General features: G+C 31.1%; 1 protein-coding gene across 1 annotated transcript in view; it reads right to left on the bottom strand.

Moving 5' to 3' along the window:
* Positions 1 to 18,393, bottom strand: part of LOC142326628 (RRP12-like protein) — a 95,345-nt gene that overhangs the window by 62,948 nt on the left and 14,004 nt on the right. Inside the window, exons 6-8 of the mRNA XM_075369225.1 lie at positions 16,240 to 16,467; positions 9,216 to 9,451; positions 3,079 to 3,352 (exon numbers count right to left, since the gene is read on the bottom strand). Coding sequence (XP_075225340.1) covers positions 3,079 to 3,352; positions 9,216 to 9,451; positions 16,240 to 16,467 — 738 coding nt within the window. The remainder of the gene's footprint in view (positions 1 to 3,078; positions 3,353 to 9,215; positions 9,452 to 16,239; positions 16,468 to 18,393) is intronic.

Genomic DNA, 18,393 nt, shown 5'->3' with positions numbered 1-18,393 from the left:
GGATTGCAATTCATGTTACCGGCTAAAGCCACTGCACAAACTGTCCAGTGTTTGATGTGGGTTTGGTGGTCGGGACCACACATTAACATCTGTGGCGACTTACCAGGCATTCCTGAATACTCTGTTTCCAGATGCTTCGGAGGGTGAAACAGAAGTCGGTGTCAGGGCAGGTGAGACAACATTTCCTGGCATACAGGCTGTGGATCCCATAGATATAGATCAAGTAGTTTCTCGAATGGCACTGAGAAAGGCACTTGGGATTGACCAGCTTGATCAGAATATATTCTATTATCTGTTGCCTGTCATAAGAGAGCCACTTGGCAGGCTGATCTCAGGGTGTCTTAGCTGGAGTTGCTTTCCGACTTGTTGGAAGGTTGCTTTGGTGAGGGTACTCTTAAAATCAGCAGAGGATCTGAGTGAAGGTCAGCAGTTATCGACCCATCAGCCTCTTGCTGGTAATCGGCAAGTTGGTCTAAAGGCTGGTTTTGGAATGGTTCTGGGAAAACATCGATATGAACGGTTATCTAAATCAAGACCAATACAGCTTCATGGAAGAGGTTGGCACCAAGATTGCATCTTAAATACTCTTGCCGAGGTGGGAAGCGCTAACTGTATAAATATGTCTTGGCAATTTTTATTAACATACAGGCAGCATTTCCTTCCTTGTGTTAGAGTTCTGTTCTCTATGAGTAGAAATGCAGCGATGTTCCTGTAGCCCTGCAGGCCTTGGTATGGGTTTATTTTTCTAACTGTATAGCTCTGTTTAAGGATGGACACCTAGTTGTGGAAAAATCCATCACCAGGGGAAGCCCAAAGAATTCCGATCTCGGTCCCTTGCTGTGGAACCTGCACAGAAGGGGTCATGGCCCAGGCTTTCACCAATGACTGTCTTCTGTTAGTTAATGGTAATTCACCATTCACGACCACAGCTATAAGACCGGACGCAGGCGGCTTTGTCAACTGCAGAGGACTGGAAATGCAAAATTTTAAGATTTCTGTGCTTAAGATGAAGTGTATGCAAGGATGCAGACAAATTATCATACAGTCGTAACCCTAATGTTACATATAATCAGCAAAGTTACAGTTCGTAAGTACTTAGGTGGTGTATTATTTGATGAGAAGTTGCTGTTTAGCAACCACATTAGGCAAGCAGTGGCAGATGCCATCTCTGTGATGCACAAGCTTAGGAGGATTGCTCAGAAGGATTACAGGCTGTCAGGTCGTTATTTGTACATGGTGTACCGAGGTGTCTTCAAAAGTATGACCTCTTATGCTGCATCCATTTGGGCACATAGGTTGGGAAGATATTGAGCACTTATTCAAAATTTAAGGAATGCCCAGTGCAGAGCCTTAATCATATACACTGGTGTGTTTAAAACAAGCTTCTATGAGGCTACCACCGTATTGGAATGGATCTCCTAATCGATTTAATGGTGAAAGTTTGGGCAGCCATGTAGATATTGTGAAGAGTTAGGGAGGACGAGGTATTTCAGATGTGGTTTTGAGCCGTGCCTGTACAGAAGTGGGTCAGTGATCACAATGCACAGATTCTAAATTCTGAACAGTTGCCCATCTTTCGCTTGTGGAGGAGGCTTTACAGCCTTGCGATGGAAGCATGGCAGCAAGAATGGCACATCATGACTAAGGGTAAGTCCTTGTACAGATTTATACAGGAGTTGGGGGATGGTACGCCTCTAGTTTGTTTATAAGGGCAATGGGAGTCCAAGTGCTCCCCAACCATGCAAATTTGAACTAATATTTCTTCGGTTCTGTCTGACACCTGATGAGCTGTGTTGACCAAACACATGATAATTGACTGCCCAGCTCTTGGGGGGGCCAGAACTCAGGCCACCCTGGAACTTAGAGTCAAGGGGAAAATTGGTCACTCGTAAATGATGAGTCAATGTGGCATGAGCCGCATTGTCGGATCGTGTGGAAGTTCCTTGATACCGTTGCTTTGTTCAACCAGCATCAGTAGTTTAAGAGATATATGATTCCTATCACTTGCTGTAGGAAACTACCCTCAAGAAATGGCTGGCCATCGGTCAAATATAGCTCCAAGCGCTGTAATATGGTGGACAGGTACTTGCTGGCATTCAGCAACCTAGGCATGGCAGTGAATTGCTGTCCTTGATGGAATAAACTTTAATTTACTGACAAATCATAAATTATAATATGTAGATGGGGTGCGCCTACCCATTTTAGTAATATATGACAAGTGAGCGATGAGACACCACACTTATTCCGCTCATGCAGTTACGTAAGCTCTAGGAGTTAATTAGGATATTGGTCGCTAAACCGTTTTGAGGCACAGTAGCCGTTTGTGGCACAGACATTCGGTCTTATGCTTTAGGGCGACCAAATGGGGTGATGGTGGGAGAAATGCCAGCCAAACCAACACTATTGGTAATCGACTTCAGACTTTCAAGTATTTATCCATGTCTACTCTGTAATTGTAATAACAACAGAGCACGGAAATTCCAGTTTATATTTGAACCTACTTGTGAAATTGAATTTTGATAATATTTCAGCATTAGAAAATCATTTCTATCAAAACCTTAAAGTTTAAAAATTAAATTTCTAAAATTAATTAAACACTATAATATTAATAAAAATGTGTCAGTAATAGGAAGTTTGCTGTTAAAATAAATAAGAACTTGTTTTACTTACTCCTTTTTGTTTTTTTTACTATTACTATTGTTGAGTACTTTCTCAAAGATTACTACTTCTTTAAAATAAATTTTAAGCTGATAGAAACATAATTAAAATTTTAAAATTGTTGATAGATATGAACTATCTCAGTCACTGTAATAAAGCGAGTCATTAGCTTTTAATGTTTCAATTATATATCTTCAATTAACTTATCTTAAAAAAATATTAAACATTAATCTACTCTGAAGAAACTCAGACCTCTGTGATAGTACTGAACAGAGACCATCAAAAAAAAGAAAAAACTGCAAATGAATCGTCATTTTTAACTTTAACAAAATTGTCATATTTTGTGCTTTGCAAACTTCTTTAATTGATTAATACTAAGAATTGAATAAACTACTTCAAAATAAACAACAGCTAAAATACCTTAAATAAAACACTGATCAGATGAAGAACATGTGACCATACTTCATGATACTGATAACTAAGTCCAATTTTTAACAATTCAATAACTTTGCTTATATGAGTTCGATAATTGTTAAAAACTTCTGGAGCTGCAGCTGCAGTCAGGCAATCTTCTAAGCAAGCCTTTATTGTAAGAGTAGCAGCATTCATAATTTCTGGTTTGCCAGTAAGCCACAGTGACTCAGCCGCAACTATAAGTCTTGGTAAGTTAATCATACACAGCATTAAATTTGACCTATAACCACAAATAATACTGTTATCCATTTTTTAACAATAACATCTAATAATGTATAATACAAGATAGATGATCAAAAAGTAAGTTACACCCCCTTTATGAAACAAACATATTTATAATACAATTTTTTTTTTTTTATTAAACAAAAAATTACATATTTTTATCTATTTTTCGATGTAATCACAGAGTTTTTCTAAACACTTTTCATACCTGGTGACAACTTTTTCACTTCCACTCTTATAAAAATTTCATCCAATTTCCTTCAACCATTTCATCAGAATCATTTCCTTCAGTTCATCATCATTAGCGAAATGCTCCCCTCCCAGGTCTTACTTGAGAGGACCAAATAAATAGGTGGTAGTTGCAGGGTACTAGGTCAGGACTGTAAGGGGAATGAGACTGCACTTCAAACTTGAATTTTTGCAGTAACTCCTTTGTCACATGAGGTGAATGAGGAGTAGCGTTGTTGTAAAGAAAAACGATGCCATCACTCAATCTTCCAAGTCTTTGATCTTTAATGGCTTTACACAATTTTTTTCAAGTCTCACAGTAAGATTTGGCATTGATTGTTGTTCCTTGGGACAAAATTTAATGTAAACAACTCACTCAGAATCGAAAAAACTGTCAGAATAACCTTTCGAACATGTGGGGATGTTTTAACTTTTATTGGCTTTGGCAAATTTTTGTGTCTCCATTCATGTGATGCTCGTTTAGTCTCAGTAGTGTAATGAAGTACTCAACTCTTATCCCCTGTGATGATTTGTTTCAAAAACTGTGGACCAGTCCTGGAATAACGTTGAAGAAAAGAAAGAGCAGACGCAAAACGTTGATGTTTGTGGTTGTCTGTCAACAGATGTGGCACCCATCATGCACACATCTTATGATAACAAAGCTGATCGTAACTAATTGCAAACACACTACCATAACTGATGTTAAGTTCACTTGCAAGCTCCCTAATTTTAATGTGCTGGTTACTCAAGATCATTTCATCCACGCATTCTGCGTTACCCATCATGTTTGCAGTTGAAGAACACCCAGCACACAGTTTGTCACTCGGATTTTTTCTTCTGTTTCTGAATATTTGGTACCATTTTGTGACCATGAAACATGACACTGCATTCTTACTGTATATCTCAACAATTTGGCAATAAATTTCACAACAATTGTAATTCTTTATCCACAATAATCCGACTATTGAATGTACTTCTTCTATGCGCATTCATATATAAGAGGTTATGAAACCTCTAAGGACACATCATATTGAAAATGACACTACACATACTCAATGTTGTACAGAATTCCTGTTGGGAAAACGTGAAAACACAACCAGTGCTGCCACCACAAGGCATTAATATATACCTTTCAGTTCAAGAACACAGCAATGGTGTGACTTATTTTTTAAAATAAAAAATATCAAAATATTTTTACTTTATTTTTAATTTTTGTGGAGAAATAACCAGATTATTTCTCCAGAAAAATATTACCTGAGGAAACAAGCAACAACATTATGAAACATGTAGTTCAATAGTGAACTATAGAAAATATTTATAAGGTTTTTCAGAAAAGCTATAAAAGTTGACAAAAATTTGTCAAGTATTGCAATCAGCAAACAAAAAAAAGCTGTAAACAAATCGCCACAATTAGAAAAAATTAACAAAGATGTTTATAAAAATCTATCATAAGATAATATATGTTAATAAAACTAAACAGTTACAAAACAAATGTAAAAAATAAAAATAACAAAATGTTTAAAATAAATACATTAAGAAGTTAAAATCTCCTACACAATGCCTAATGAACACATTCAAGAAAGATGTGATGAATCATTGTGCTTTAATGGTTCATTGCATTGTACTTTAAAAAAAAGTGCTTAAGAAATACTGAACACCACCAGATGATAAGGAATTAATGTCTTAATCTGTTGTGCCATAAATGCAGGTAGCAAAGGAAAATTTCTTCACACTGATTATCTTCTACAGATAATTTCATGACGATGCATTTCTTTAATATAATGAGGTCCATTATCATCAATAACCACCTACTGTATAGAATGCAAGCCTCCTAGGCAGCTACATCTGCTCATTATTTGATAGGTATTCCTAGAGAGCTAGGAATCCAGCAAAAAAAAGACAAATGCATTTTATCTGTAGAGATCAGATGGTAGCATATATGTCCAAAATTGCAGGACGGGTACAACATTTGTCTAATAGTAGTTGAACAGTTATAGAATAAATACACAAGAACATGTTAGTATCTATTTGTGATTTGCTGTAATGCTATGAGTATGGCAAAAAGCTCAGTAATAAATCTGCTGGTTCATCAAAGCAGACTGAACATGTAAGAACCATAACAAACATAACGGTGAAAACAAAAATATTTGAATTCATTTGGGAAAGAGGTTTGAAATTTCCAGATAAACCTCATAATTGGTGAATTCTTTCAAGAAATTTATTTGTAATTAAATGTACAATGGCAGAAGTTTCAAAGGAGAGAAATGGAAATTAGGAACTGAAGCAAAATTTTGAGAGCAGAGTAAATACCAGAGGAGTTAGGAAGAAGATAAATTTGTTATTGTCTACTCTTCTAGAAAAACCAAAAGTAAGTCAGAAGAAATACTAATTGGCATGGATTTGTTTCTAGGAAAGATGTTTTGTTTGAAAATAAATAACAGTAAAAGAAAAGTAATGAATGTAACAGAAAGGAGGATATTGAGAATTAATATAAATGTTAACACACTATACCAGAGAAGTTGCAGAATTATGCTGTTTGGGGAGTAAAATTACAAAGAGATTTAATAAAGTAAGACATCAAAAACAAAAAATGGCTAAGTAACAACAGACTTTATATAGAAAAAAAGTTAGTATTTAATGAGATTTAAAAAAATAGAAATAAATTCTTAAAAATATTTTTATATATTGCAGTACTTTATGCTAACAAAACATGATCGACAGTAAAAATAAAAACAATAGGGAGAGCCTTTGAAATGTAGTTTTAGGAGGAAACTGAAAATTATGTGTGTTAATAATAATTAATTATATCAATGTTTTAAATGTCTTAAGACATAAAGAAAAGGAGAAACATTTGAAGCAATATCTAGTAGACTAAAACTTGATTGGTAGCCAATATATTAACATACCCAAATTTAATTAATTTGATACAGATAGCTAGAGAAAAGTGATCGATAAAAGCATGCAATGGTTTGGAAATGTAACTGAATGAAAGAAGAAAGATTAACAAAGGAAATTGTACAGGTGACTCATGAAGAAATGGAAAGACTTTCAAGGCATATTCTACAAGTGAAAAATAAAGAATAAAGTTCACGTATGCATAGATACAAAAATACTTCCCTTTTGAGTTATAGCTTGCAAAAAATTTTGCCCTTATGGGTAAATTTTATAGTTTCTGCCAGAAAAATTGGATAAAACAGGTTTTAGAACAGCATCCCAGAAACGTTTTTAGAAAATTATTGTAAAAAAAAAACTGGTATGGTAAAATATAATTTTTTAGGTTTGATGACAATAAATTGCCAGAAAACAAATAACATTTCTACAGAATTTAATTCTGAGAAAACATATATAATAACATCAATGAATCTAAAGAAGAATAAGAGATTTGACTTTTATTAAAAAGAATATATATATGTATATATATAAAACAAATTGTTTAAAAATGTAGATCGAAACATGGCAGAACAATACTGTACTATAATTTTAATATTTGAAAATTACTAGAAACAATAAATGAATTAATAAAAAGATATGAGAAGAATGATGAAATAAGACAATAGTTTAACATCATTATTTAAATTTCATTGCTTTATGTTACAAATATTAAGAGATGAAAATTCATTATTTAGAAATAGCTTTAAAAGAAGTAAGACATTTTTTATTTTGTAAATTAGTAATATTAACAGCTGATCAACAATTGAAATTCAGAATTACATTTGAATAGTTTTGTATGCTTTCAAAAGTGAAGAAAATTACAATGATTGAATATAAATTTTTAAATATATTTTTTCAGTTTTCAAAATGATTATGCAGGAATAAATTTTTTCTACAGTATTGTAATGGAAATATGTTAGCTGCACATCATGAATAGCAAGAAATATTCGCTAATAGATTTCCCAAACCTGAAAACCTGTGCTTCAGTGTTTTGTACCACTAGTTCTATTCCATCACTTTTATATACTGTTGAATGCCAAGGATAATTTCACATCAATGAAGAGCAGAATATAATTTGGCAAGTTCAACGTAACCTAAGGCACAGTACTAGATGAATTTCAAATTACAATTTGTTACACATTACGTACTTGGTAAAGGAAACCTCTACTTGTACCACTGTAAGGAAATCCAAAACTTATCAAATGAAGAGTTTCTGCTGTGTCTAAATCTTTACCAGTAACTTTATGACAACCATCAAGTAACTTCTACTATGTTTACTGATGGGACAATTTTTTCAAGTTGGAGTTAATAATTCCTGAAATAAACATCACTGGAGTTTTTGAAATTCACACTACACAACAGAAACTAGCTGCAACACATTATGTTTCTTTTTGGTGTGGTATTACTATCACATTATTGGATTATTCATTTCTGAAGATCATCTTTAGAAAAATATGTACTTAAATTTCTTAGAAAATAATTTTCCATCTCTTTTAGAAGATGTTTTTATTACTAACAACACAAGAAAAGATCTTTCAGCATGAAAAGGGCTACTCCCTAAGGGCTACCAATTAATTGGTATTCTTGGCCATCTGACTTCCTCATGCCAATGTACATTGGGTAAACATAAAATCATTAGTATATAAACATAAAGTGACTGGCAACGAAGGATAAGTGACAAAGAGTTTTCAATGCAGTTAAAATTATATAAAAGAATCCCAATGCATTACGAAGAGCCACCAAAGGGATTTTAAATCAGGGGAAATAATGTGTAAACAGTGAAGGAGAACATTTTGAACATTTAGTTCTCAGAAACTTTATAAAGTATTTTTTGCCATGTTTCAGTCTTTTATACTTTTAATAACAGTCAAATTTATTTAACTTTAACTACTTTTCAGTAAACTAATTTTTTTACTTTGTAAAAAATTCATTACAAAATTTTATTCGTTTACTAACAGATTAATGAAGAAGTTATTGTACATCAAACTTAAAAATTTGTGTTTTACGACACCAATTATTTGTAGTTTGAAATAATTTTTCAAAAATTACTAGATACAGTTATGGGACATGTCTTACTTAATTTTTCAGATCAAAAATCATTTGAAACTATCAAATTTACCTCATAATTTAGGTTTCAACAATTTCAGTATGACTTCATCTTACACTTGCAGCAGAAATCTGTGAAATTTTTTTACAAGCTAAATTCATTTCCCGACTCATTCATACATAAATTTTTTCTTTATTTTCACTTGTAAAACATGTTCTGATATTCTTTTGGTTTCTTCTTGAGACAGACTATATAATTAAATGAGGGAAGCAGAAGACTAGTGATGGTGAGCAAGTAGACCAAAGATAAAATGGATGTACATGGAGGATTTAAAAAGGGAGTGGGATATAAGAATTAAAGAGATTAGCAGTTTGTTAGAGAAAGTGTTTAATAATGATTTTCTGAAGTAGCAGATATCTACTGGTCAGGTAAAGAGAATAGAATTATGAATCAATTACATAATTATTTTGAGGACTAAAATAAGTATAAAATAATTCAAATAATGGTAACTGAATAAATTAATGTAACTATTATAACAGCTCAAACTCGCATGTTATCATGTACTAGTTAACTTTATGATCTTTGTTGTAGAATTACAAGAAAAGTAAAATCAAATGATTTAAAATATATACCTGGAAAAGAGTAAAATACCAACCGTGATAAATTAATAGTTGCTTCTTGCATAACAGCCAGCCATGCCTGAGTAGGTTGAGAATCAGTAGACTGTGGCTGGTAATCATATAATGCTGTTATTAACTGAGCATTCAGTTCACTGGGTAATACAGATTCTGATGGCCGAGAGACAAATAAACCATGAAGAGCTTGCATACCACAACTAAGAATCATCACATTTCCTAGCGTCATAACTTTCAATATAGTCTCACAGGTGGCCTGTAGTAAAATTAATTAAAATCACATACAATATGAGATAATTAAAGTAAAACAATTTTTTTAAACATTAAAAGTGACTTAAAAGAATATTGAATAGCAAAAACATAAAAATATTACTATTCCAAATCAATTAAAATATGATTTTTTTATTTTTAAATATGTTTACTTTTTGATCTCTGTGCAGAATTACAAACAAGCTGCTATTACAAACTAAATAACCTTTTTTTTTTTAACCTCTGGGATCACTGTTAGGTATTGCTTAAGAGGATGAGATGAAATGGCAATTTTGTAGAGTCAAAATGACATGCCTGATCGGGATTTGAACTTGGGACCTCCGGATGAAAAGCCGAAACGCTAACACTCACACCACAGAGGCCAGCACCTAATAACCTAATTTAAATCAAAATTTAAAGAAGACCTGAATAGTAATTAATTCAGAACTCTTTTGAATTCTATTTTTCTTTTCCATATATTTAACTCTACATTCTTTCGTTTTATTTAAATTACATTTATGCTTACAAAAAAGACATTACATGACAATACTAGATACAATTCTAGAAAAAACAAAAAACTCAAGAAAATGGAATACATAGAAATGATGTGATTTATTATTATCAAGCTGAGTTATGCAAAGGCTATGGTTATTGTTTTCTTCAAAAAGCATTTTATTCTGCTAATTCCAGCGTAGGTTATTCACCTTCTATTTTAGCATGCTCTTTTTAGAACTGTGTCAATATAAATTTAATTGCAGCTAATTGGGTGGTGGAATCCACTGAACTCACTTTTCAAATTCTTCAATAAATACAGCCCAATTAGCCTTCCTACAATTCCAACATGATTGAGGCACTGATTTTAAAGAAACTGAGATACCAAGATACAGATTCACCATAACAAAGCAACATAATTAATACAAACAAAGTAACATGTTGTAATTATGTCAACTTTTGTTTTATACATTTCAATAACTGTCAATAATTAGCCTCTTCTACTAAATTAACTAAGCAGGGATATCACAATGCATGGATTATCAACTAAATTTATCTGTTCACAAGATTCTATTATAAAATTCCACCCTACTGTTTTATTTTTATTTTGTATTTTCCTCCTTATCTATGTAGCCACTCCTCCTAATTTTCAACATTTTCATGCAACACCACACTCAAAGACTCATTCTTTTTATCCTACTTTTCCTATTTGAAAATTTTTATTCAGAAAGTGCAATAATCAACACAAATATTTTAAGAATGTTCTTATAATTTTTTATCTGTATTGGTTATTATAGCAGATTTCTTTTTTGCATGAAAATGTTCCTTGTTTGTGCAAAATTTCTTTTGACCTGTTTTAATGTCTATTGTACTTTATCCATTTTTTGTGATTCTACAACCTACCAACAAAATTTAAAAAGTTTTTAGAATTCTGGTATACTTAATATCTGCTATACTTTACTTTATGGTATACTTGAAAATTCTGTTATCTTAATATTAATATCTATATTCCTTGTTTCCTACTTTCTGTCACATTTTACTACCTTTATTTTACAATTTAATCTCTCTCCTAGCAATAAACAAACCCCTTCAGTATTTCTTCTAACCACATTTTTAGTTTCTCTAATAGAACAGAGAAAAAATCCTAACATCTTCATCTCTTCTCATCAGATAGTTACTCAAATTTTTCCTTAATTTCCTGTGCAGCTTCTTCTACATACATGTTAAAAAGTAATGGGGATAAGGCTTAATTACTTGACTTACTCCTTTCTGAATTAGTTTGTTACTTTTCATCTTTTACTCTTATCATTGATATCTCGCAATTCTCTACATTTAAGTTGATTTTCTCTATATTTAAATCAAATTTTTCTTAAATTTTAAAACTTTTTTCCATTCTATATTATAGATGTATTCAAATGATCTATAAATGCAAAGTAGGTAGTTCTATTCTTCTTAAGCCTGCCTTCTAAGTCAAAGAATCAAAATACACATTCTAATTTCCTTTAAATTATCCTAGAGAGAATTTTTGACTTAAGATTTTAGACATAAGAATTATTTAACTTTTTTTTTTTTAAGTATGCGAGACCTTCTCCAACCTCAATGGCTAGGCTACAATAATCCTTGGCACATAAAAGCTAGGTGATATTCAATAGGAAGAATTACCTGTAACCAGGTTATACCAAGTGGCTAATAGACCTTAATAATTATTAGCTCCTGGATTTTTACCTTCATACTCAACCTCTTTCTTTGAGAAAGTAAGAAAATATCTTTGGTACCAGTAAAGACCAACATAGCCAGACCTTGCAATTAGTAATATATGGTCCAACAGCAGCTGAATGCTCCAATATATAATTTCATTTATGAATTTCTTCTTCATTAAAATGTATACATTTCTTAGTAATTACTACATCAGCATTATTTCTAAGAATACTTAAAATAGATATGCATAGCAAGCAGAAGTTAAAAACAAATATAGTAACAAGATGTTACATTCATAAAATTAATTGAAGAGGTAAATAATTTTAACTTGAAAAACAATACAGTATGTTTTTACATATATATTTGTAGAGAAAAAAGAAAAGTTTGTTGCAAGAGAAAAGGGGGAAAACTGTACTTATATAAAAGAAAGCAATCAGTATACACATATACGTAGATATACATATGTTGAGTGAAAAAGATGATGCTATCAGAACTACCATCAAAGGATAAAATGTGCAGAAGTTTATTCGTAGGCACCTTTGTTCTGAATGTTCTTACTACAGATGCTGTTGTATTTCAAGTCATACCTGAATAAAATGATCTATTTTTATCCTATACCAACACATCCGTTAGTTTCTGGATAGGTAATAAGAATCTCTGATTCATTCCATAGCAGATCTCTCCACCTGATACAAAAGAAGTATTGGCACTTCAGACACAGTATCCTCAGCATAGAGAACAGAGCGCAGTCAAAGATGCAACCACAGAACAAATAACGGGAAAAGAGGAAAAAAAGATAAGGGCAAGTTATGGATGGTGAGAACGGATGATCTATACATCAGAGTAAATAGGGTATAGTTTATCAATCTGCCCAGGACCTCTGACATCTGATTATATATATATATATATACAGCATACAAATGGTAATGCTTGCTAAGAAAAAGTATTGTCACTGGCCTACCTGCAAAACCCATTAAATCTTAATGAGTTTTCATGGCAAATCTACACCTACATCCTTCTGAAAGTAATCTAAATATTGTTTTTATTTAAGAAAATTTTATTTTGTACTGCAAAACTTCACTGTTTATGAATTTTTGAAATTAGCTAAATTTGATTACTTTGAATATACAAATAATAATATTTAATATAATTCTAAGGCTTATTTAAGCTTATTAATTTTTTAGAAGCAAACTGAAAATTTATGAATAGAAATATAAAAAAGTGTAATATACATTTTCTAAAAGCATATTTTCATATTATGACCTAAAATTTCAAAATATTTGACTATAACAAATATAATTTACAGCAGGAGAGCATGTCAGTAGGACCAACAGCCCATTTGGACAAAATTCAATTTTTTTTATAACCCATTGGTTTTATTTTCTTCCACAAATAGGTTTATCATCACATTTACTAATATTATAACAAGTAATTTCTATTCTCAAGTAATTTATAGCAAGTAAATTCTAACAGTTTTCTGGTAAATAACATGAATTATGTTCATAAGTAACATACAATTTATAATTTGAGTTATCTTCACTACTCTCAAGAAAATCTAATCATTATTTTACTAGAAAATCTCAATCATTATTTTACTATCACAAAATTTATGCAATCTAAAATTTAATGTAAATTTTTGTAAACAATTTATTTCACATCTTAATGCAAAGAAGTAAAAAGAAAATAGTTTATATAATGCAAATATAAACAAGGGATGGTAAAAAAAAGACCAGACTTATGAAATAAAAGTAGTCCTTCTTGCTAGTAAGACATTGTTGCCAATACCTCTTCCACTTTTGAAATATTTTCTAGAACATGCTTTTGGGGATAGCACATGGCTGTTGTATCATATTTTTATCATTTACGGTTTGAAAACAAAATTCTTTGAAGGTTGAAGGTTACCTTGAATTTAGGAAACAAAGTTAACTGGGGGAGGGGAGTCTACATGTTAATTTTTTAGGGTAAAATTGAGTGGCACATCCACTTCTTCAGTATTCTTTCAGACAGTCAATCAGTTATCTTCACAAACTGCATTAATCTAATTAATTACCATTTGTTGATGTGGAAGATCAGTCAGGTTTGGGGTTTTTATCAGTTAATGTGATGAATTAAGATTATTCAATCATTGAGCATAACATTGTGTCTGCTTGAATAATCATTCCCAAATACTTGCTTAAAATATTTCTGTGAAAGTTTTACCAAATTTGAAGCAAAATCTAATACAAACACGCTGATCTTTCATTTTCACTAAGTTAAAAATCCAACTATATATTAGTATGCAGAACATTGTTAGAGCTTGAAAACTAACAATGGTAGCAAGCATGATGCATCAAATTTTGAATTTCCAAATGTTGCCACATGACAGTACCATTTGTTGGAACGTGCTCTGTGCACTAGTAGATGGCACGTTATTACAGAAGTCTGTACTTTTTTTTACACACCCACACAGATATACTGAAAAAAGTGTGTTCAATTGAGGCTAAAAAAAAAGAATAAGTTACAACATCTACCGAATTTCTAGAAATAGAGATATTAGGAAATAAACCAGTCCTGACTTGTTAGCAGTTGCTGCTAACAGAATTAACATGTATGCAAAATCTCCTTGTTAAAAATACTTCTTACAGTAAGGCAAAAGCAATTTGCCTTACTATGTATTTTTATATCATACTCATTACAAAAATCTAGATTTTGTTCACCTACAAAAATTGTGTATTAAACTGAATACTTCAAGAAACAGGATTTTGATTTAAGTGCCAAAATAAAAATTATTATATTTTTAAATATCATTCACAGAAATCATGTAGATATCCTCCAAGGGCTAATTTATCAATAATTAAATTCACTTAGTTTAAAAGTAAATACTGCATTACAGGTGAAACAAACTTTCACTAAATCTGGAAAGTAAATAATTTTTTAAGATTTTAAATGTAGCATTTCAGTATTTAAGTGCAGTTTCTTGTACAATTTAGTATTTTTTTATTATAGTAATTATTTTTCTCAGCTACATGTTTACCATTCATCTCAAATTTCAATAACAAAGGATGATACACTTTAAGTTGATGCATAATTTTCAAGTAACCTTTAAACTTTTGTTTTACTCTATTACAAAATTCATGATTAATAGAAATAAATTTGTATTATTTTTACCGCTTGAAATATTTAGGAGTTAGGATGATAATAAAATGAATCTGATTACAAGAGACAATATTTTTTTTTTAAAGTTAGTGAGTTAAAAATCTCTTTTGATGGCGTTTTAACAGAATGTACAGGTTGTGGTACTGCATTCAGATCTGACCAGATATAAACGTTTAATGTTATTTATTATTTGGGTGCTAAATATTCTAGTAGATCTATTAACTCTTTGCCATTCTTCCTTTCTTCATCTCTCACCTTTTCTTCTTCAGCTTTTTGTCCTTCATCAGCAGTAGTTTTTACTACTGATAATTTTAAACCAAACTGCTGTTTTAAAACCTAGGATTAATAACTGCACAGATCTTTGAACTTAATTGTTTTCATGAATAAGTAATTGAGCAGAATGTTTTATATTATTGTTCATGTTCACAATAATTAACGACAATCCTTTTCATAAATGAAAACAATGCTCATAATTTGAGTTTTAGGCATTCACATTTGCATCATTAAACGTTCAAACTCTAATCCATCTAAATTGTAGTATTTTATATTGAAATGTTTTTCATCAAGTCATTTGTATTTTTCAGCAATGGCTTTTCCATAATCACAAACTGTGTTCTGATTTTTATTTAATTTGTATTTTTTTTTGTACTTAGAAAGCACAAAGATTACATACATTAAAAAATACCACAGCCAACATGTTAAGGAGGGTTTCTTACGACTTGTCTTGAATTTTGACTGAGAAATTACGATCATTGTGCTTAGTGGACCGTCTCAGTGGATCATCCAGGAAATCATTTATAATTCATTGAGAAAATCACTTATAATAATCTGTGTAAATAGTCTGACATTCTTTTTAATTTTTACAATTTTGTGTACTGATATAAATAGCCATGATTATACTACAAACCTTATTTGTATTTTCTAATTTAGTCTAAAGCTGCATTAAAAATGGTCCAACACTTACAAAAACTAAAAAAGAAAGCACTATTCAACAAATAATGCTTCCTTTATTTATTATTCCTTGCTTATTATTCAAGAAATAATAAATTAAATTTATTTTAAGTATTTAAAACCAAAAAAACGTTTTTGTACGTGTAGTTTACAGAGAATAATTTTCAACATAATAAATAATGGAAGATGCAAATAAGAAGTTTTAATTTTTATTCACATGTAGCTAAACATTTAATGAAAAACAAACTAATAAAAATAAATACTTTTTTTAATTCAGTTCACTCACAATGTCATTGCCAAAAAGATGACTGAACAATGTGACATATTCTTGGTTTAAACCTTACTGCTCATTCTGATGTAGTTATCCCAACAAATTTATATTTACAAGTTTAATAAATAATGTGATAAAAAAGATTCAAAATGGCCATTGATTTTTAAGTTTATGTTCTGATTTATAGATCAGAACATAGGCTTATCAGAACATAGATTTATAGATCAGAACGTGAAACTGAAACCTACCTTCAAGTATTTTTTAGGAAATGTCATAATTATATCTTTTAATAATCCTAAAATATGCAGAGTAGTAGTAGCTGAACTGCTTAAAGAACCATTCTTTTCAATTTGATGAACACAAAATTGGGCAGAAATAGATGCAGCTGGATGAAGCAACATTTTATTATTTTTTTCAGAAATTACACAACTGGCTCTTAACAAAGCAGTGACTGCATGCTGAGCTGCTTTTCTTACCTGTTGAAAACAAAAAAATATTTAATTACTACACACAATTATATATTTTCAGCTGTTACATTACGCATCATTAATGGTGTTGATGGGAAGGGATCAGGTATGTCCTCCTTTACCTACTACTTAGCCATTAGCCTTGCTGTGCAGAAAACAAGTCCACAAGTTGGTCCACTAGCAGAATCTTAAAGAAATATCAAGGATACACTGGCTCAAGTCCTGGCATCTTTAGTGGAAAGAACCAAGCAGGGCTTAACCTACACAGAATCCAGAATGGGAGAAAGAGATTAAGGATAAGGAAAAGTGATGGGTAGTCAGAAAGGATCAATCAGGATAGAGGACATCCAGGACAGTTTACAATCTTTCTTAGGACCTGTCATTATATTATAGTAGGTTATCCAGAAAGTAAGAACTGTTTGCGCATTGCATCTGTGCAGATTTACTCACAAAGGGTCAAGGCCAGCTGGTCTATGTTGTTGTTCAGCTAGCGCTGTACAAAACGTTGTAGTTGTACTATGACAAGAGTGATTTTACGTGCATTTATAATGAATAAAAAGACTGAAAATTTCACTGACTGTGATTGTATGATGATCAATCATACCTATTTTGAATATAGAAGTCTTCATCCTGTGAAAGTTTATTGTCAAATTACTGCTGTATATGGGACAGTGTAATGAATGAAGATAATGTAAGGAAATGGTGTCTTTTATTTATGGCAGGGAGAACATCTGCTTTTAGATGAGCTGCAAAAACCTTGTGAACTTCTCAAAGAATTTGAATGGAATTTTTTTGGTCATCTGCCATACAGTTCAGATCTTGCTCTAAGTGGTTTCCACCTGTTTACAAAATTGAAGAAGTTTCTTGGAGGGGATCACTATTAAAGAGAAGACAACATCAAGATAGCTGTTTGTGTGGCTTAATGAAGTGACTGAGACTTCTTTGATGACAGCATACAAAAACTGGTGCCACAATTTAACAAATTCTTGAACTCAGGAGGTGATTACATGGAAAAATTGCTTAAAAATGTAGATTATGATGCATATATTAACATTTAATTAAATACAATAAAATTTTTATAAAACAAAAATGAGTTTTACTTTCTGGACAACCCTCAGAAGAAAAATGCTACTGGTAAAGAAGAGTTACAGTCTTCAGTTCTTTGTATTTCCCAACACACACATTCTGAATCCCTGAATAAAAAAAAAAACAATAAGATCTTTTACAAAACTTTTTAGCTATTCATGTGTGTTACAATTCACAATTAAGTGAATTACAATTATTTAATTCACAATTAAATAGTATGTCCTACAGATAAGATGACTCAGCCGTAGGGCTGCAGTTTTTAAAAGTATTAGATTCAAAATAAATATTTTCAATTAAAAAATTCATCAGAGTTATAAAAGCATTTGTTAATAAGACATTTAATTAATTATTTTTAAGTACCTTTTGAAAGCCAATTCTTAAATCATGAGGAAATTTTTCATAATATTCTTTGTGATTTTTTTTCAGAAACTAAGTCCAACCAAAGATTTACAGAAACATTAAAAGAAAATTTATTTCTGTCTCATACTATATGAATGGACTGATTGTTACACAGCTACAAAAAAGTAAACTTATTAACACAAACAAAAACAATAACTAAATTGAAAGAAACAATAAGAATATTATTTGAAATTAAACAAAATATTATTTGAGATAATGTAGCACACTGTTCATGAACACTAATATTCAATTACACTAAGATAGCTGTTGATATTTCTACTATGAATAATAATTATCAATAACATACAATGAATTTTTTCACTCAATTCGTAGGTTTGAAAATACGATAAGGAAGATGCAAAAAATGTTTAGAAAATGAAACTAATATGCAAGGTTCATCACCCTTTTAAATAAGAATGTAATAATTTCTCTAAAAGAATCTTGATCAAT

Source organism: Lycorma delicatula, chromosome 1 (assembly GCF_047948215.1).
Source record: "Lycorma delicatula isolate Av1 chromosome 1, ASM4794821v1, whole genome shotgun sequence".
NCBI classification, from domain to species: domain Eukaryota; kingdom Metazoa; phylum Arthropoda; class Insecta; order Hemiptera; family Fulgoridae; genus Lycorma; species Lycorma delicatula.
Note: the sequence above shows the minus strand (reverse complement) of the source record. Positions and strands in the feature narration are given on the sequence as shown.